Raw genomic sequence first — 20,465 nt, 5'->3', positions numbered from 1 at the left:
AAAGTTCTGAACTATCCAGAACTTTTGCGTGACGTCACAGCCTAGTCCTAAGCCGTTCTCTTAACGGTTCAGAACTCACGAATAGTTTTCAGCTATTACGTCGCATTTTCATTTGATGGAAGAAAACTCCCCTTTGGTTATATGAAACTGCGCGCCGCCGCACTGACATGGTTAGATCGAGGGAACTATTACCAACAGAACAATACCCCAACTAAATCTCTAGCAAATGCTTTTAAAGATAATTTAATGTTTAGCGGGGAAACAATCAAAGCTGTAGTGACTTACATCACCACCACCACCTAACTAGAGGGGATGAGGCTAAAAAGGTAACTACTGTATTACCTTGCTATCCGCGCTTAAATTTTGAACTAACACAGTTTAGGCGTTGTCAATATTCAAAAACATTACATATCTTATTAAAAACGTAAAAAACTGGTTGCACAAATTTATTTACAAGTTCTAAAACGGCTACAATCAGTATCAAGAGAAAATATTCTGTTGTTAATCGTAAATAATTTAGTTTTAAGTTATCTTCTTCGACGTTGAATAAAAAAGTAAACAATGTGGATGGAATACGCGTGAAATCGTGCGTTTTCTGTCTTTACTGTGGCTTATCGTCGCCATTTTGTAGCGCTGTTAATTTTTCTTCCGCCGCGTAACCGGAAGATGTGATCGAGGCATTTCTCGCTTGCTTGTCCGATATCTCCTGCATTTGTTCGTCCATTCTGTTCAGGTCATCTTTGCTTAAGTGAGCCACTATGGCGGCCCCGATTGAGTCTCCCAGGACATTGACCACCGTTCGGAATCGATCTCTGTTTTAAAAGAAAAATATATCATATTTTATCATGTCCATCTTTGAAGGCAATCAGCCTTTTCAATTTGCCTAGCAGACGCATTGCGTTTTATAATAGCAAATTATGCACTTAGTAGACGAAAATCCTGCAGTTTAGGTGGCTAAATATAAACTGAAAAGGGGTTTAATATTTCATAAGGGATCCTTTCAGGGTAACACAATTCGAGGCAGATCTTAGAGTTCAACGCGAGAAACTCAAAAGCTGCTGGTTGTTCGTCTGCTAAACAGACGCTTCTTGATTTATCGCCTACTTAGGAGACGAAAATCCAGCAGATTTGAGCTTCTCACGTTAGCCGCTATGTGACTATGTAAACTGAAATTCCAAAAAGGGGCTTAAATAAAACATCATCTAATGAATCGCCAAGCTACTGTTTATATAATGGTTATTGAAATAATATAAACTTTTCACCTGCCATGTTTTCGCTAACCTTAATATGTCAAAAAAAGATACCTAGGACACACTAGTTGCATACCGTACAGCGAAAAAAGATTTCCATCATTTCTACAAGCACTATATAAACATTAACTTGCAGGTCCTGGCTCTCGGAAACATTACTTCTAGGCGATATCCTTGAAGATGTTTTATTGAAGCACCTATTTTTTTTTAAACTTTATCAGGGGAGTATTTGTTATTTTTGACCTAGTCTTAAAATTTTAATCTGTAACACTGAACCCAAATAAATAGCGCACTTACAGCAACCAATCCACGGCGAAGATCAAAGCGACGTCGTCGGCGGGTAGTCCCACAGCGTTCAAAACCATCACCATCGTCACCAGACCTGCAATGGCATAAGACCAACATAAGAAGCGGGAAAATCATCAGACGCGTTTGCGGTCAGGGTTGCCAGATCGGCTCTTTTGAGCGTTTCTAATCCATTTCTTAAATGGTAAAATACCCTCTAGTACAGGGATGCCCAAATGGACGATCTTAACCTCCTCTACTTTCCAAATATACACTTCGAAAATATATTATATCTTATACCAAGAACCAGAAATCCATAACTCTACTTGGAATGCTTATCGCGGCAGATTTTCGTCTATATGTGGCTGACGGTTTTTTTGACGTCACTATGTTAACTTAGCAAACAACTACGTGAGAGGGAAGCGCGCGCAAAGGGGATTTTTTTCTCCCGTACTCGGGGCCAAAGTCGTCAGTGATTTTACCATACGCGATACGCCAGGATAAGCATTCCAAGTAGAGGTATGAATTCCTGCAAGAACGCATAGAAACAACTAAGAACTATGTATAACATTGTCTCATGCTGCCATTATACCATGAATATATCTAGCTATGAATATACAATAGCAATAGACTCTCTAACCTCCCGCTAAAATTTGGGTTGGGCTTATCTAGTCACGTGATCAATCATAGATGATAGAAGGGCTATATCGTAGGGTTAGATATTCATAGCTAGATATATTCATGATTATACTTCTCAGAAGGGAAACGACCTAACCCTTGTTACCCCTGTGGAGCCATATGGCGAAAAAAAAAGTTTTTTTGGTTTATATATTTGTTTATTTTATGAAATTTTTCGTTTTATGTATCCCATTGATGAATGTTAATAGAATTAAGATTGTTTCTCATTTGTGTATCCCATAATCCTTTATACGATAATTTTCCATAGTATACATTAAGTTTAATCAAAAATCCCCAATTAATAAAAAGCCTTTAATACACTTAATTAACCCCTACTATACTTGGTATGTCATGCGTGGTATGGTTAGAAAGCCCCAAAAATTCCCAGAAAATAGACATAATTTAAAATTCTAAATATTAAAATTAAATTAAAAAACCCATAAAACGGAAAAATTTCTTTAAAACCATAATTTAGCGAACCTATTCTATTCATTGTCCCACCTTAGTGTTACCTTCCCCCAGATAGACAATCCGGCGCCGGGAAAAAAATAGAAAATCCACCGAGAAGGTCAGATTGCACCATGAGGCGACAGTTCTAAATAAGAAAGAGCGTCCGTCCCCTTCTCTTCGAGAAATAAGTCGTCCAAGTCGCTTTTGCAGTATCCAGATATTCGAGACACCAAGAAACAGAGCCAGCGAAAAGAAGACAACATCCCCTGACAGCGAACCAGTAACGTTGAAAATTTCCTTGAAAACCCCCCCTTACTATCCCCTGAAACGAAAAAACTACGTTGAAGAATATACGCTAATCCCCGACAGGTTAAAAGATTGAGTCTAACCATGTTAAATCGATACTCCCCAATAATTCCTCTAATACCAAGTTGGAGTGTTTTGTCAATTTCCTGTTCCGAGAACGAGAAAAGCCCCGTGTCGAGAGCCCCGAACTGTATCTTAAACGATTTCTACCTTCTCGACGCCAGTTTAAATTTAGAGCTACTCTCCCCATAAAATCTCCAAGTAAATTTAAGCGCTTAACGCAAGTTTCTTTTTCTTTATTATTTTTCTTTACCGCCCCAATTTAAGCGTATAACCCTCACCATGGCTGCCAGGTATCCCGAGGATACGCCAGATTTACGTAAGAAGTCCCATTTTTAATTTTTTGTTTATTATTGCCATTTTTGTGTTATTATTATATGTCAATAAAAGCATTTCAATCGAGAATTTCATTGAGTATCCTAATTACTGTCCGTTATCATCATCTTTCTTTTACTTATTATCATCAACGCACTGCAACGTCGTAATACAAACGATACGCGCGGAGCGAAGGCGTAATACCCTGTCCGAAGCGACATCTGGAAAATGCGAAACTGAGAAAATTTTCCCCAACTCGGATTGAAAATTAAAAAATGGGAAGATAACTTTTTAATTATTATAATTGTTACAATTATAAAAATTAAAATTAAAATATTAAATTACAATTTATGAACTCCATTTTCGATGACTATATGAAAATGTAAGCCCTAGAGGGCGCCAGTCAATTCCCAGAGTTTGATAAGTATAATTTCATGGTGCCATTGTTTAATATTTTCGTAGTTCTTAGTTACTTCTATAAATTTTGCTTAACGTCGATAAACAGGGCGTTGTCAGCCTTGAAAATGGCACCCTGCTCTAGTGTTGCTGCCCCCCCCCCTTAGAGGATACCTATATTGAGTGCTGCTTCCTACTTAACTTTAAAAAATTTCCACAAAAATTGGTGGAGTCTTTAATATTGGTTATAAAATAGGCTCCTTTCTTGATGGAATTTTTTTTAAATTTTAGGCAATTTTTCGTCAAACTGGCAACTCTGTTTTCAGGGGGTGGAGGGGTACCTGCTTGGGGTATTCCAGCGGCTCCGATGCTGGCAGCGGTTGCGGTGATGCTGACGACCACGATCTTGCCAACGTCCATGGGGACATCCCTCATCTGGGCGATAAAGATGGCGGCCACGGCTTCGTACAGTGCGGTTCCGTCCATGTTGATGGTAGCTCCGATGGGCAGGCAGAAACGAGATATTCGCCGGTCGATACCGTTGTTCTCTTCCAAGCACGAAAAGGTCACGGGCAAGGTCGCCGAGCTGAGGAGGAACAGATTGGTGGACTAAGATTCTATATATTTATACTCAGAGAGAATAACTATCCGCGGGATATTCAGTTTTAAGGAATTTGTTTAAGGGGAAGGAGCATGAGGGCGATTGGGAGCAGAGGTAATATCACTAATAATCGTCTACACATAGTTATTCTCACTATGTAGTAATAAATACATTTTGGTTAGGGCGATTTATAATGTTTCTTCCAATTCACTTCACGGTCTGTCAGTATGCTCCTCCCTTAAAACACAATAATCTCATTGGTTCCTTAAAACATAGAACTTATTCAAGTTAACAGAGTGTGTGTCGCGATAGACTATTCTATAAAATACTACTTATGTAGTTATTTACTTTTGTACATAGAGAAGCTGAAGGTTTGGACCGATTTTTCATGAACCAGGGCGGCTCATATTATCTTTTATCTGGCAAACATGCAACTCTGGTTCCCAGCGAAATTCTTAAAACCAAAGAATAATGAAAGTTGCAGTCCTATAGCAATAGCTTTAAAGTCTTTGCCAAGGGTTTCGACAGCTTATCTGGGATTTTATAGAATGTTAAATTAAAGCCTTTATTTTCCAGATATTCTTAGAGTACACTCGGAAAGGTGGAAGGGCGTGGTGGCTCTTACGGGAATCAGGATTCGGCGGTGAGGTTTTTCTTTCTCCCTCTTAAACTGGAAGAAAACTAGACCGCGTGGTCGGTGGCCTTTTTTTTCGTTGTCATGGTAACAGATTCATTTCGGCCATGACCTTAAGAGGTCCATCGTGGTCACGTAATAATTTGCCCAATAGAATCGTGTGGTGTTTTGCCTCGTGATTTGTGACGTAGAAATATGTCGAGGCGGAGCTTAGCTACGACGCTATGAGCATCCAACGAATAACCGCAGTACTAATAAGCCATTTTCAATAAATAAAACTCAATAATAATTATCAGTGTATTTAGAGCCACGTAGCGGCCAACGAGAGAAGTTCGTAAACTACTGAATTTGCATTTGTTAAGCAGATGCCTTTGGTTTTAAGCTAACAAATCGTCTCCTTAGCAGACAAAAATTATGCAGTTTATAAATATCTCGCATTGGCCGCTACGTGGCTCAAAGCGAAATGAAAAGGCTAATTGGAATTATAAATCCAATATTCCTTCACTTCGAAATTTTTAGCATTGATGAGTTTGATTACCTGGATGAAGTGGCGAAGGCTGTGGTTAAAGCTTGGATGATCCCGGAAAGGTACTTGAATGGAAGCCCCCTCAAGAATATGCAGTAGAGAATGGGAAGGACAATGAGTCCATGGATGAGCAGTCCGATCAGCACGGTCAGCGTGTACATTCCCAATTGACCAGCCAAAAATCCCAAATCTTCCATTTCGACGATTTTAGCCGTAATCAAGAAAAACACACCGGCTGGCGATAGCCTGGAAAATGTTTTATGAAGGTAAAATCAAGTTTTGATACCAGAAGACAATAATATTTCCCCAAATATCTCCCCATTATTTCCCCAAAGATCTCCCCATTATTTCCCCAAAGATCTCCCCATTATTTCCCCAAAGATCTCCCCATTACTTCCCCAAAGATCTCCCCATTACTTCCCCAAAGATCTCCCCATTACTTCCCCAAATATCTCCCCATTACTTCCCCAAATATCTCCCCATTATTTCTCCAAATTTCTTCAGATTTTTATCATTATTTATCGGGATTTCCCGAGATTTCTCAAATTTGCTGTCTATCTCTTGGACATAATCCGTGCCCGTTCTTTGGTGACAAACTCACCAAATGACGAGTTTGGTGATCATCATCATGGCGTCTCCGAGCGAGGTGAAGACGTTCAACAGCGGTTCTCCTTGGGCGCCCATCTTGCCCAGGACGATTCCCAACACAACGCTGAACACCACCAGCCCCAGGATGTTCGTCCCTCCTCCGATCTCCGAACCGATTTTCCAATCGTTCACTGGCACTGAAATTCATTTTCATTTACTCATTTATTTATTAATGCACCAAAACCAAGAATGTTCTTATTTCTACTCGGGGAGAATGACTATATCCCAATCATGCTCGAAGAGTAAGCTCCTTCCCCGTAAAAAATTAAATCGGCCCCGTATCTCATTGGTTCCCCAAAACGGTCATCTTTCGACGCCATTGACGCACACGTTGGTTGGACACAAGGATATATTTTTTAGTAGTCAGCCTGTCTAATGAGCCTCCTATCCTAATTTATTTTAGAAGTCACAAACAAGTGGGGGTATAAAAACTCGAATGACAGTCAAATTTTGCTTAACTCGTCAGAATTAAAATAGGAGTTTATTATCAATTGAGTTGATAATGTTGTGATTTTTAAAAAATGCGATTGATGAATGATGAATTTATGATACGCCATATTCGCCATTATTTATTAATATTTAAGTAAATTTTTTACTAGTCAAATTGATTAGTGAGCGCCCAGTTTTAAATTAATTTTAGTAATCAGGGCATTTATTTTAGTAGTCAAATGCCGTGACTAGTGCCTTATGTAAAACCCTGGTTGGTGAAATTTCTCCCTCAATATCCTGTGTTGGTCTCAACATATAATCATTAGCCAGAAGTAGGAATAAATACATTTAATTCTTGGTAAAATCCTTCCCTCCACTTTTGAAAAACTGTTATAGATGGCGCCACAATAAATACTGAATTCGAATATATAACTTTCGCACACTTACTAGTGAAATTATCGGTATCGTTAACTCCGGGTTTCGGCATCGTTAGTAACGTTGAATACTAAAATTTGAGCAAATGTAAATTGGTTCATAAATTTATAACTTCGTTTCACATAAGTGTGACAATTCCCTATCTTCCGAGTGTTACCCATTTAGTAAGAAGTCATTTCTAGAATGACCACACAGAGATAGTCATTAAGCCTAACCGTTGCCTACGTTATTTTAAAGGCCACCGGGATGACGCCCGACGTGATTTTTTTTGTTAATGATTCACTACAGAGGGCTCTCTGATCTGGACCTAATAATGTGTTTTCAACAAGTAAAGCTTAACCTTTTCCATTGAGACATAACAACAATTAACATTAAAACCGTTTAATTTAATGAGATATGAGAATTAAAATCTTTAAAGTTGCTAAAAAAGTAAAATACATCTCAAATTTGTTACAATGCAAGTTTACACTTTGCAACGCCATATTTTTTGTGGGTCTTGGATCTTGAACCTTGCTATTGCCTAGGCAACGGGGTCCAGATACGAGATACCTTAGTGGCCAGAATTGTTGAACTAAAATTACAGAAATTAATTTTAGAATTATCCCGTGCCGGGCCTCTATTGAGTAGTAGCTTTGGCCGTGATCGCCATTGTCGGCGCGAATTTTTTACGAATAGGAAAAAGCATGGGTGACGTCGTGCGAGGTAGCACTGTCATTACTCTATACACTCTTTATCGCCGGGCGCTTCCATCTTTAGTTTCCCCTTTAACCCCCATTCTTCAAACGGCGCAAAAACGAGTGTATAATAACGTAGGCAACGGATGCCCTAATACGTGCACTTAGCCACCGGCTTGTAATAATTTGTAATTTGTTTCTCTGGCTAGATGCGTACGGGACTAAATTATTTAATCCATGGTATGACGTCCCTCCACACATAGCTACGAGTAATTCTTTCAAGTAATTGACACACTTATGGAAAATAATGAATCGTTCGTTGAAAATGTCTTAAACATACCTGAGCGAAGCAAGCTTCAATTAAGTTTGGAGGAAACATGTTTCTAAAGAAAAAATAAACACAATCGTATATCAATAGAAAATTTTATAAATTTCTAGCTTCTTAAGGAACCTTGAGCTAAGTCGGCCTAACCCTTCACAAAGACTAACGCAACTTCAGCGGGATTTGCCAACACAATCCATTAGCCGGGAGTAGTGGCTCACTCCTGTAATCCCACGCGTCCGGGAGGCAGAGTTTGTGGATGGCCGTGTGAGGACGACCACCAATCCCCCAACGGGTGGTCGGAATACTTCCGCCACGGGTGTCCCAACCCCTGTCCCCACGTACCCCCCCGTTGCCGTGGCCGTTACAGTATCTCGCCCTGATTAATCAGATGGACGAGAGGACTGAATTGTCCCACACGTTACAATCGAATAAAAAAAAACAATCCATCATATATCATTATTTCACTGTTGACTATGGTTTGTTTATAAATTTACCAGATAAATCGGTAAGATTTCGCACTCAAACCAAGCAACTAGTTTTGCAGGTTTGCCAGATTATCTCTTTTCGAGCCTCCTTGGTTGAAGAAAATTCTGTCCAAACCCTCGTTCCTTCATACTAAAAAGGGTGAAAGCACTCGGAAATGAATTTATAGGCCGGTCTGTTTAATGCAGCGGACTAATTTAAGTAGCAAACTAAATTTCAAACCAATCATACAAGTTTCTTTCTTAATTTCTTTGAGTGCTTTTTAAACGAAAAAGGGGGATACCTTTTGTTTGTTTGGAAATAAAAGTGTACACTTCTTACGCTACATCAAACAATTTGCCTGTTTTGATGGCGAAAATTACACTACCGTAAAGTATTGGCCAAAGGCTATACTTGGTAATTCTCCTCAACAGCAAAAGTGAAGAGGCATCATTCAATTTGATCTGCTTAAAAGAGTAAAAAGTGTAAACTTTTTTTAAACCATTTTACACCAATCTGAACTATTCGTAAGGACATAATTAAAATAAAATGACGTCAAGCTACCTTAACTCGAAATCCCAGAACAGGCGAAAAGAATTTTGTATCTACTTATTCTTTATTGTTAATATTTTATCCCAGCTACATTACACAAACTATCCCCACGGACAAAATAGGCCTTCCTATAAAGTAATATTGTCTATATTGTTTTATTGTTGCTGCTGCGGCACGGGTGATGTATCGATGTCTTTTTACCACTAAAATCTGTGGACAGAGTAAATTTGACGAGGCACCCTGTTTTTAAGCATTAACTGAACTGAACTTCTACGTATTTCGTGACGAATGAGCTAAATAAAAAACAATTTCAGCAAGCGTACCTTATTTTATAGAAAGGCCTATTTGAGTAAAATAACGTTAAAGGGTTGCACTAAATACTATAATAAAACCTACCTTAACAAATCCAGCAACGTATCGGCGGTCGTGACGACCTTGGTCATCAGCTTCTCGGAGTCCTCGTTGTGGCCTCCTTTCCCAGGCCGGATGGTGATGACCAGGATGATCCCGAGGATGATGGCCATGACCGTAGTGGCCATGTAGTACACGATGGCCCGGGCTCCGATTTTACCGGACAGCGACGTGTCCAAGCTCCCGATGGCCGAAATCAGCGAGGACACGATCAAGGGCAAGATGAGACCCTTCAACATTCTCAAGAACAGTTCTCCGGGGAAGTTAATGTACATGACCGTCCGCGCTTTGAAGGGTTCGTCCGAAGAGTTCCGCACCAGGAAACCGACCAGAATTCCCAGCAAGACGCACGAGAAGGTGGCGATCGTCAGCCAGTTGTGCATCATGAAACGCAGGCACTTGTTACGGCTTCCGCCAGAGCCGTCCAATCCCTTTTCCGAAACAGGGAATGTCGGCGTCGGAACCGGAACTGATCGACGGTGGCGAGGGCTGCCCGCCATCTGCGACTCCGCGTCGTTCATTCCTGAAATTGAAAGACACTGTTCTTAATCAACGTTCTTTGTTTGCCTCCATCCATCAATTAATGTTGACATTTTGAGTTTAAATAAGCACAAATTTCTAATCTTAAATCAATTTAATTAGAGCCCTGAGATACGCGGATGTAAAAACATATTATAACCGAAAAATTTCGAAAATAATCTGCAAAAACGCATAGTTACTTAAATTCGTCTGCTCAAGTAGGTCGCTAGTAGGGGGTATCTTTTCGCTTGTTCCGGGATTTCGAAGTAGGGTAAGAAGAGTAAAGCTATGACGTCATTTTACTCCGCTTTTGTGGTGGCGAATAGTTGAGTCGGAGTAAAAACGTTTTTTCAAAATGGCTGCCATTGGCCTTTTTAGCAGATAAATTCTGGCTAGCAGACGACAAAATCTGATTTACTCCTTTACACCTCCTTTTCAGTAAAAAGAGTAGCCCTAATACTCCGGGAAAAGCGAATATTTCTGGGGCCGAGTAATTATCATCCCCGGAACAGTCGAAAAAAACGTTTTAGGGTAAAAAGAGTACCCTTTTAGTCCGTGAACAGGCGAAAAGAATCCACTTATTTTCAGAAACGCATATAATGCTTTATGCAATAGGAGAAGCGAAAATAGCGTAAACGCAATTTAGTACTTTGAGACCTATTACCCCGCGAAAAAAGCATCATGTTAAATTACTTCATACATGCACTATATTTGAAAAGGCTGGCTTTGGTCTTTTACTGAACAACGCATTTTATCCTCACCCGTAACTTAGAAACCTATTTTTAACTAGAAGCGATTGATATTACAAATTTGTAGGGCAAAAATGGCGTGGGGAAAGCTACGTGGCAGAACCTGCTCAAACTGCACCGTGACACTAAAGTTAGTACAACGCCAAAGGCGCGTTTCATTTGAGCTAGATCATGCCACATTTTCCCCGTTTCGCCAGTGTCAGTTAGAGCAGATTCTGCCGCTTAGTTTCCCCCCACGCCACTTTCGTTGCTCTTTAAAGGGCAACGCAAGTGACCTGGCATTTGTGTGACTATGTATGCAAAGTGCGAATTTACGGTAAACTCTGCGTGGTCTCGCTAGTACCGAGTGGGGGTGTAGGGGGTTAAAAAGCACGATGCTTTTTCTTTTTTTTGCCACAGAACTTGCGTTGCCCTTTAACTTTAAGTCAGTGTTGGGCATTTTCGTCAAAGAGCCGCTCACGCTCACGTCTTTTTGAGCGGTAAAATTTTCGCTCCTCTTTGCGCTCTTTTTATGAGCGGTATAATTTTCGCTCCTCTCTTTCTGCTCTTTTTCGAGCGGTAAAATCGGCGCTCCTCTCTTTCCGCTCTTTTAGAGCGGTAAAATCGGCGGTCCTCTTTCCGCTTTTTTTGAGCGGCAAAATCGGCGCTCCTCTCTTTCCGCTCTTTTTTTGGGCTGTAAATTTGGCGCTCCTCTCATTTTGGTTTGGCGCTCTTTTAAAAAAATATTTTACCGCTCATTTTCGCTCATAATAACAAATCCGCTCACAATGAGATGAGCAGTGCAAAACATTGTCTTTAAGTACGTCCATCAATGCGTCCATGGGATATAGCCGCCTAATATCTCGTGAAAGCCATACGTATATATTCCACGTGATGAAATGTTTTTTGAATTTAAATTTCGGAATGACACTGGTTAACGCGTCGTATCTAGAGAAATTAAAATGGTATATACAGTAGACATAAAATAATATTTTACTTTCAACAGTAGTGTTGGGTATAATTACGAATGTGCAGACATGAGCGATAATGCAGCCGAAACTAGTCGGGTTTTAAATTTATTCTTCCCATAAACAAATTTTTGTGCACTTTTAAATATCGTTGTTTTTACTCATTGTTCTAACTTATAACTTGTGCAAGTCGCTAAATAATATTAAATACCCTCCCATTATTTTCTACATTTTAGCTTTCACAAAGTTAAAATGTAAAAATAGCTCAAGGGGCGTTCAGAATATACAACTCTTAATTTAGTTAACTACCAAACTTGTCCAACTAATTGACTGTTAATTAAACCTTGTAAATAGCAAACGTTGATTAATTTTTTGGTGGGCTAAAACCAGCTATATGAAATTCAACCAATGAAATTAAGCTATTTCGTAACGTCACTGACGCGTGAACTTTTAAACATTTGTCCCTTCGACTGCTTATACTATAATATTGTTATTATCGAAGTAATAGACAAAGGCTAAGAAACATTATAGCCGACGACAGTAAAAAATACGAATAATCCCATTTTAGAAACTTTACTCCTCGTATGAAGAATTGTCGTGCTATTGCGAACCACAAAAACTTAATATAAACACATTCATTGTGTGGTGGAACAGTGTGAACAGCGTAGGGTGACCAATTTATTGGTACCTCGGATATGATACTTAAACTAGTTATAGTGTGATCTAAACTAGTTGCGAAGATTATATTTCTACACTAGACGAAAATAGGGATTGGACACTACTGCAACAATGTTTAAAAGACATATCATAGGTGTATAGTCCATTCTCACTACTTGATTGTCGATGGTCGTCGTGTATCCTGCTTTATTAACGAATAAACTCGAGCTCGACCTCTAATAAGTAATTGGAGAATACTCGTCGATTACCGAGTACCAAAAAATTGCATATTCGGGTACCCGATTACTCGAATAAGCTGCTCCCTAAACTCGTCGAGTATTTGATTTTTCTATCCTCGTTGCTTCAAGGTTCTAAGAGGGGTTTTTACTACTTTTTGGGGCCAATAAACGGTACCTACAAAGTTTTGAAAACTGTGGTTCATTTAAATTAAATAAATATTTTTCAGCATTGAAAGTTACTTTATACTCTTTCTAAATTTCATTTCATAATTTCATGAATAAAACCAGCTCCTAATCAAGTACTCGTTAGCCCGACTCATTAAAAATATTACTCGGGGGTTTTTTTAGTTACTCGACTCGAATAAGAGAAAGTTTCCTCTAAATTAAGTACTCGATTACTCGACTCGACTTCAATTATATTCGACTCAAATACTCGATGAAAACAAAATTATACTCGATAACCGACTCGATTGCCTAAAAACACTAATCACACAGCCCTACGCAGTAGCGGCAGTACTGAACCTATTTAGCCAGTCGTGTGACCGTGGCTTTAAACTACTGTTGTGATGAATTTCTTGTGCCAAGAATGATGGAGACATTATAGTTTTTAAAGTAACATGCACCTTAAAACTCTCTCAATATCAGTCACTTTTTAACCGTAACATCTACAAAAATAGTTCATTTCAGTTCAAAATACTAGTGTTGGAATGGTGTAAGTTAATTTCCCTTATTCGTAGAGTAATTTTAACGTTTTACACCGTGAAGCGTCGTAACCGACGTGATTCCGAATTGGGCTGGGAATTAAACTTAGGTTTACAGTGTCTTTTTCTTGAACCAGCGAATTTACATATTTCACTTCGGAAGTTCTTTACTTTTGCCCCATAATATAATGGTGTGTAGTAGGATACACGAAGACATTCCAAATTTAAGCTAGAGTTGTGTATTTCCTTTATCAGAGGAGTCTGTCGCTTCCCATACCAACCGCACCCTAGCTATTCACAGTGGAAATTGTGATATGGGACCTAGTGAAATGGTATATCGAACGAACAAATTTGCCAACAAACATTCTAAATGACATTCGAAATTACTATATTAACGTACTTTTCAATGCAGTATTATCCAGACAAAATTTGCGAAGTCGTGTCGCCTACTACTCCCAATAATATCTTGGGGGCAGAAGTAAAAAACATCTATAACTTTAAAAGCCTAGGTGAATCAGGCCCGTACATAGCCGCCAAAACTCGGGGGCGCTCAAATTCTTTTTGGGGGTGCCAATGCCTTGAGTCATTTTTATCTCCCCACCTATGAAATTAGTAAATTGGGGATGCTCAAGTACTCATTTGCGGGCGCTGAGCATCCCCTGGCGCCCCCCCATGTACGGGCCTGAGGTGAATGCTTACTTCGTAAGTAATATACGCACGAAAATTAATTAATTATTTATTAGAGCGCTCTAGAGGTTTGAAAAACAGCATTGAGAGTCGACTATTTAGTTTCGTGTTTATGCTTAGGAGTCGAAAATTTTTATAGCTTGAAGACGCCGCCGTACAAGGTTCATAATGGCCGCCGTATATTTTTTAGTGATTGCCGTCAATTCGCCGAAAAAGGTTTCACGAAAGATATTTGTGAATACCGTAGAACTCCCGAAACTCAAAAAAAATTTATTCGAATGTTAGACGATACTAATTATCGTATAACTTTCATAGATGGCGCCAGTTTCACTATTCAAAAGCAATTAGAACTAAACTAGCTTCATCAAGAATGTATTTATTTATACTCAGGGAGAATGAATATGTCGAGACTATCGACGGACATGTTGAGGCCCTAGCCCCGTCACGCTAAGGGGGGGGGGAGGAAAAAAGGAGGCGGTCTTATTTTTTGCGTCCTCGCAGCAGCGTTCATCGCGTCGAAAAACGTAAATTTTAAGAACCAATGAGATTGCAGCATACCGGGGCCCCAACGGGTGGAATTGGAGAAACGCTAAAAATAATCTCGACATATTCATTCTCCCCGAGTATAAATAAATACATTCTTGCTTCATATAAAAACAAAATGATTAAATCAAAGCCTGAATACCGCAAAAAACTATGAAATTAACAAAATAATGATAAACAAACTTGAGAAATATTTAAATATCACGAAACCAGACAGAAATTGATAAAATTAAAAACTGAATAATACCAAAAAAGTGAAATGAACAATATAATGAAAAGATAATATTAACGAATTAACATTAATTACACCCAAGTTCTCGAGAAATATCGTCTTTGAAAATCGGGGAGAAAAACGACAAATCTTTGTTCTTCAAACAAATTGGTTACGTAATTTCGCGTCATATTTCGCTAACGGCCAAGTAGATCTCTTCCGCATTAATATATGCTACTCTACGCTATTAAACCTTTCCATTAAAAGAAAAACTAGGCTGGTAACTCTTATATTTCTAGGAAATATCGTTTTGAAAATCGGGGAGAATAACGACAAATCTATGTTTTTCATATAAATTGGTTACGTAAAAAAAACATAGATTTGTCGTTTTTCTCCCCGATTTTTAAGACGATATTTCTCTAGAAATATAAGAGTTACCAGCCTAGTTTTGCTTTTAATCGAAAGGTTTAATAGCGTAGAGTAGCATATATTAATGCGGAAGAGATCTACTTGGCCGTTAGCGAAATATGACGCGCAATTACGTAACCAATTTGTATGAAGAACAAAGATTTGTTTAAATATTTGTAAAGTTTGTTTAGCATTATTTTGTTAATTTCATAGTTTTTGCGTTATACAGGCTTTGATTTAATCATTTTGTTTTTATATGAAGCTAGTTTAGTTCTAATTGCTTTTGAATAGTTAAATTGGCGCCATCTATGAAAGTTATACGAGATTTAGTATCGTCTAACATTCGAATAAATTTTTTTTTGAGTTTCGTGCGTTCTGCTGTATTCAAAAATATCTTCCGTGAAACCTTTTTCGGCAAATTGACGGCGGTTTGTTAGTGAACATTGCGTATAATACAAATTGTTAAAAATATATATAAATGCTGAATATTACCAGAGAGTGTAAAGATTATGAGAGGCGTCTTACTTTCAAAAAAGCGTACTAACTTTTTTTTCCTCAATAATGTCCACTACTACCGTAAGAGCGATGGCGCCACCAGTGGCGCCGTTCTCACAGCGCGTGCGTTTCGATGTTAGGTTTAAAAGAGACGCAAGAACTTTCCAGATTTTTAATGCTAGTTTTACAAGGTTTTTAAATAATTTAGTATGTCTGGGGTATATTGTTCCGTTTTAAATTGTAAAATATCGAAAACAAGAAATCCTTGTTTATATTTTTTTAAGTTTCCAAAGGAAAAAGACTGGTAAATTCGCATTTTCATTAGATAGGCTTATTGGCATATTAACTTAATATAAATTTTAGTTCTATTTTGTGGCTGAAAAATGTAAATAATGATGGGCTTACAAATAAAACTACGGAATATTTACACGTTAACCATAGAATTTGCGCGAATCATTTCATTGATGCCAGTTTCATGAATATTAGAACTAAAAATAGACTCACACCATCCGCTGTGCCAACAATTTTCAGTTTTAAAGACTCTACAACATTGGAAATTTCAGAAAATGGTAATTTCAATTCAAGCTTTGCTACTCCTCTGGGAAGATCTAAAGGATAATTTTGGTTTTAAGTTTTTATTATCGGACAGGATTAGCCAATCTTTTGTAGATAATTAATTTTCTTGGATCTATAAGACAGAAAGGAGGCAACCGTGATCATCCCAATCCACAACAATTTCGAGCTGCATACCGGGCTACCTCTGTGAATAATCTCTTGAAACCACCGGATTCTAATTGCATTGATGATTTTAAACATTGACACTTTTAAAACTGCAGCTCCAGAACCGGATGAAGATTTCTCCAATTTTGAAAATCTTGTAGTCTCGCAAAGCCAGGGGCAATGTTCCGATGAAGACTTAGAATTTTGTAATTCTATTGAAAGTCCAAACCTGCTAAAACAAAATGTTCTTAGTTACATTTCAGGATATCTAATTCACCGCTGCTACTCAAACCTTCAATGCTCTTCTTGCATAAGTCAACTCAAAAAAGACAATCCAATTGTTGACCCAACAAATCTGCTCTTTTACTTTAAAGCTTTCAAAACAGCAAAGAATTCTTCTTTCGGCAGCCTCATCGTACCAACTGATAGTTTCTTCAAATTTGTAATGGAGACAAATGAAGTATTTGACACCAGTTTTAATCTTTTATCGCACATGACAAATATTAAAGGACGTTTGGAGAGATTCATCATTCAAAGAATTGACAAGAAATATTTTAAAGCTAATGAAGATTCTCCATGTGCAACTGCATACCAAAACATGATATCTTTTTTCATAGAATTCTGCATACATAGTTCCCTTAAAAAACAAGATATCAACCATGAATACATGAAAACCCAGAAAAGATAGATAGGAAACTGTTAAAAATACAACATTAATCAGAATCTCATTTTACCAACTTCAATGTTTCCTCGTATTATTTTTTATACCGCTCTGTTCTCGTTAAGCCTCGGCCATTTCATAAAATTTCCAATGAATTTCCTTGGTTAATCAAACAAATTAATTCTTTTAGTATCAAAATATTATAAATAGTCCGCTTTCTTGTACTTACGTTTCTTTATTTTTCATGGAATTGAATTTTATTAATTTTAAATTAAAATTAGCATAATTCAACTATGTTTAACAGTCATGAAAAATACTTTCCGGATGTTTACAAAATTAAAAAAAATTCCAGTAGCGACATCGTGTGTCGGATAGTATCGTAACCTCTCCTATGGGCGCGCGCTCTCAAAATCTTGTACGAAATTTTAACGTTACGGGAATAGGAAGAGACGCCTCTCATAATCTTTACACTCTCTGATATTACCATTCATCAGGTCAACCAAATCGAGAGAGAGTTATGTGAAGTTGTTCTTTATCTAGCAACATGTTGTCTATACTGGTATAAATTAATATGGTTGCGATTCAATTCAACTACAACCTTGACGAAACTAGCCCCTCGTCCCCCAAAAAAGGGGCGGGAACTTCTTACATCTGCTACACAAGGAGATACATTTGGCGTAAAGCAGGGTACACGAAAACGAAACAATTCCTAACGCGAATCGTATCGGGTGGGGATAACGATTACGTTATGGACCATATTCCTAGCCCTTGCTCAACGAAGGAAAGATGGCGACAAAATGCGAGTCGTGGCCTTCAAGTGGTGAATCAAATCAAAGAGAGGGGTTACATAAAATGGAAAGAGGAGATATTCGAATTCAGAATACCCTTTGTCCATAACCAATCACAAAATCTTTATTTAACACCATATAAACAATATACACAATAATACACAAAAAATGGGGCAAAATTACTGTAGTTTTTCTTTAAACCTAGGGGAACAGTTCTATTTCTTCGTAACTCGTGATGGTTAGGCCACCACGACTAAAGTTATTATCTATATTTAATTACTATGATTGCTATGAATAGTACTTTTATATTTCTTCCGACATGACTTCCCTTGGGGTCTGTCCTCCTGTTTTGTTCCGGGGATTGTTGGGCGGAGTTGAAAACAAAAACAATTAGTGACCTCTCTTTTTACATGGGTCATTGGTTAATTTTGAACCTATGTTTTCTGATGCTATACTGATGACGTGGTCTGATCCGGGGAAAAGTCGCTCGTGGTTGGTGCTACGTGGTTGCGGGGGGTTTAGAGGGTTGGCGGTTACTTTTAGTTTCGTTTCCAAGCGGAAACTCGTTACGCACCCTGGTCTCTGACATTGAGTCTAACCGGGGGAGAACGCGGAAGCCGGTTGTAACTATCCCTGTCGCGAGTGACGTTGTCTTGACCTTGCAGGATTGGAAAATCGCGCTTTTGGTTGGAGTCTCGTTACCTGGGTTTAAGTCTGACGCCCGCGAACATGACAACGGTTTCATGGGATCGCTGTGAGCTGGTCTTGTCTTTTGTCCCGCGCATACATCGGGAAAGTTTTTGGAAAGATCTGGGATTTTTGAAGGAGTATGTATTGCACCACGGTCATATTCAATTCCTTTGTCATTTAAAAGTTATTTTAATTTTAAGTTAACGTTAACTTTAATGATATTTAACGAGTGGGTATGATTTTTATTTATTAGATCTTCGAATTCCAAGACTTTTGGCAAATTGAACTTTAGGGATACTCAAGAGTAACTATTAATAAATGGATGAAATATTAACAAATATAACCATAACAAGGAGGTCAAGACCAGTAAAAAATTTAAGTATGTGAACCTAAAGGATTACATTACACAATGCTCACGGTCACATATAAGGCGCGTTTTAGTACTATTTAAACATCATTTACTCTTTCGCCGTGTACCCTGGTGTAGCAGTATATCTAAAAAGTGTTAAAATTCCATTTGAACCGTATTCGTTATTTCGTTTCGTTGAATGCTGGGATTTAGTGGGGTGGAGGAGTGGTTAGCACTTTCGCCTCGCAGCAAGAGGAGCCGGGGTCGATCCCAACTTGTGGCACTGGGTGAAAACTCGGAACAACTCCTGCGTTGAGTTTGCAAGTTCTCTCCCCACTGGTTTAAGGGGTTTCCCCCGAGTTCTTCGGTTTCCCCTTGCATAAAAACTCGTTGAGGTTAACGGTAATAGTAAGTGTAGGTAGCTGTTGGCTCGTGTGGCATGAAGGGCTTGTCACCACCCTCCAACGCATTGTAACCCGGCCACCTGAACTAAAGGCTTTAAAAGTCGCTCGATGACTTAGGCCTAAGGTGGTGCCAAGGGTATTAGCCTAGCTGATTATTATTATTAAAAAAAAAGAAATGCGTAAGTCACTCTGCGCGAAAGTAGCACAAGAACCGGCCATTTTTAAAAATTAGAATTAGTGTCTGCTTAAACCAATGAGGTATAATAAATTGAGATCCAAATCCGCCTTCCAGTACCTACCGTTTCGCGGCCCGCGGGACAGTATTTGTTGAGTTAGAGAGTTAGGCCTAGGAAATGAACTTAATCAAATCGTGTTGGCGCTATCTACCGTGTTATTGGAAAACTAAACCTTAACATATTTTGCAAGAGTGTCTGCTTATAGAAACAGATGGAGCCAACACTATTGGATAAAGTTGAAACTTAAGCCTAATTCTCCGACTCAAATAAAACGTGTCCCGCTGTTCCCAGATTTGTTTGGATCTCTATTTATTCTACCTCATTGGCTGAAACATGACGGATCCTTGTGATAACTTCGCTCTTGCGCAGAGTGAGTTACGCATATCTATCCCGATAGAGGGATAGGAATAAGAGAATTGGAGTTTGCTAAAGAAATTCAGTGGCGCCTAAACCTAGGAATATAATACGACGTACCTGGAACAGAAATTTGTATTCCCCCATCACGGACTCGCTATTTTAGCTTCGGCAACGCGAGAGCTATACAATTTCGTATAAATAGGCGGAATTTTTTGTCTCTATAAATTTTGCTTCTTTTCATGCTATTCACAAGGATTTTTTGTACAAGTTGAAACACGAATATTGTACCTGGATTCTACGCAACTAATTTCGGAGATGTTTATTTAATTTGAAGAAAAAATAAATAAATCTTTAACACGATTTTAAAACCGGCACACATTTCTAACCAAGTCTCAACGAACACGCGGATGGAATTTTGACTACGGTGTCCGCTAGGTGTCTCTAGTATCTTTTGTCCGAATTTCCCACATTACCAGGCCTATGAATCCCATATTTCCCCTCCAGTATTTCAATCCTCCTAGCCTAAACGTCCCTATATTAAATAGTTCAAGGTCGAACTGAAAGCACACTATTCCGATTTTAAGAAATTTCATAACGCGAAAGTCTGGTTACTTCTAAAGCCTTCTAAAAACCTTTTCCGTGTTCGGATTTTGTTGTTTTGTAACTG

General features: G+C 38.5%; 1 protein-coding gene and 1 long non-coding RNA gene across 4 annotated transcripts in view; both read right to left on the bottom strand.

Moving 5' to 3' along the window:
* Positions 1-413: 413 nt before the first annotated feature.
* The window catches only part of Eaat1 (Excitatory amino acid transporter 1), a 46,614-nt gene continuing 26,562 nt past the window's right edge, over positions 414-20,465 (bottom strand). For all 3 annotated transcript variants that reach the window (XM_090181657.1, XM_090181659.1, XM_090181658.1), the window contains 8 exons: positions 9,423-9,960; positions 8,028-8,070; positions 7,026-7,083; positions 6,103-6,286; positions 5,514-5,747; positions 4,082-4,326; positions 1,548-1,632; positions 414-812 (listed from right to left, as the gene is read on the bottom strand). In XM_090181657.1, the coding sequence (XP_090037783.1) occupies positions 602-812; positions 1,548-1,632; positions 4,082-4,326; positions 5,514-5,747; positions 6,103-6,286; positions 7,026-7,083; positions 8,028-8,070; positions 9,423-9,960 (1,598 nt within the window). In that variant the 3' untranslated portion in view covers positions 414-601. The remainder of the gene's footprint in view (positions 813-1,547; positions 1,633-4,081; positions 4,327-5,513; positions 5,748-6,102; positions 6,287-7,025; positions 7,084-8,027; positions 8,071-9,422; positions 9,961-20,465) is intronic.
* Positions 15,896-17,396, bottom strand: LOC149937479 (uncharacterized). The gene is made up of 4 exons (XR_016472238.1): positions 17,204-17,396; positions 17,048-17,133; positions 16,606-16,950; positions 15,896-16,542 (listed from the first exon to the last, which is right to left on the bottom strand). It is a non-coding gene; the product is annotated as an uncharacterized LOC149937479 (long non-coding RNA).

The sequence above is a fragment of the Leiobunum rupestre genome, chromosome 7 (genome assembly GCF_980474605.1).
Source record: "Leiobunum rupestre chromosome 7, qqLeiRupe1.1.hap1, whole genome shotgun sequence".
NCBI classification, from domain to species: Eukaryota; Metazoa; Arthropoda; class Arachnida; order Opiliones; family Sclerosomatidae; genus Leiobunum; species Leiobunum rupestre.
Note: the sequence above shows the minus strand (reverse complement) of the source record. Positions and strands in the feature narration are given on the sequence as shown.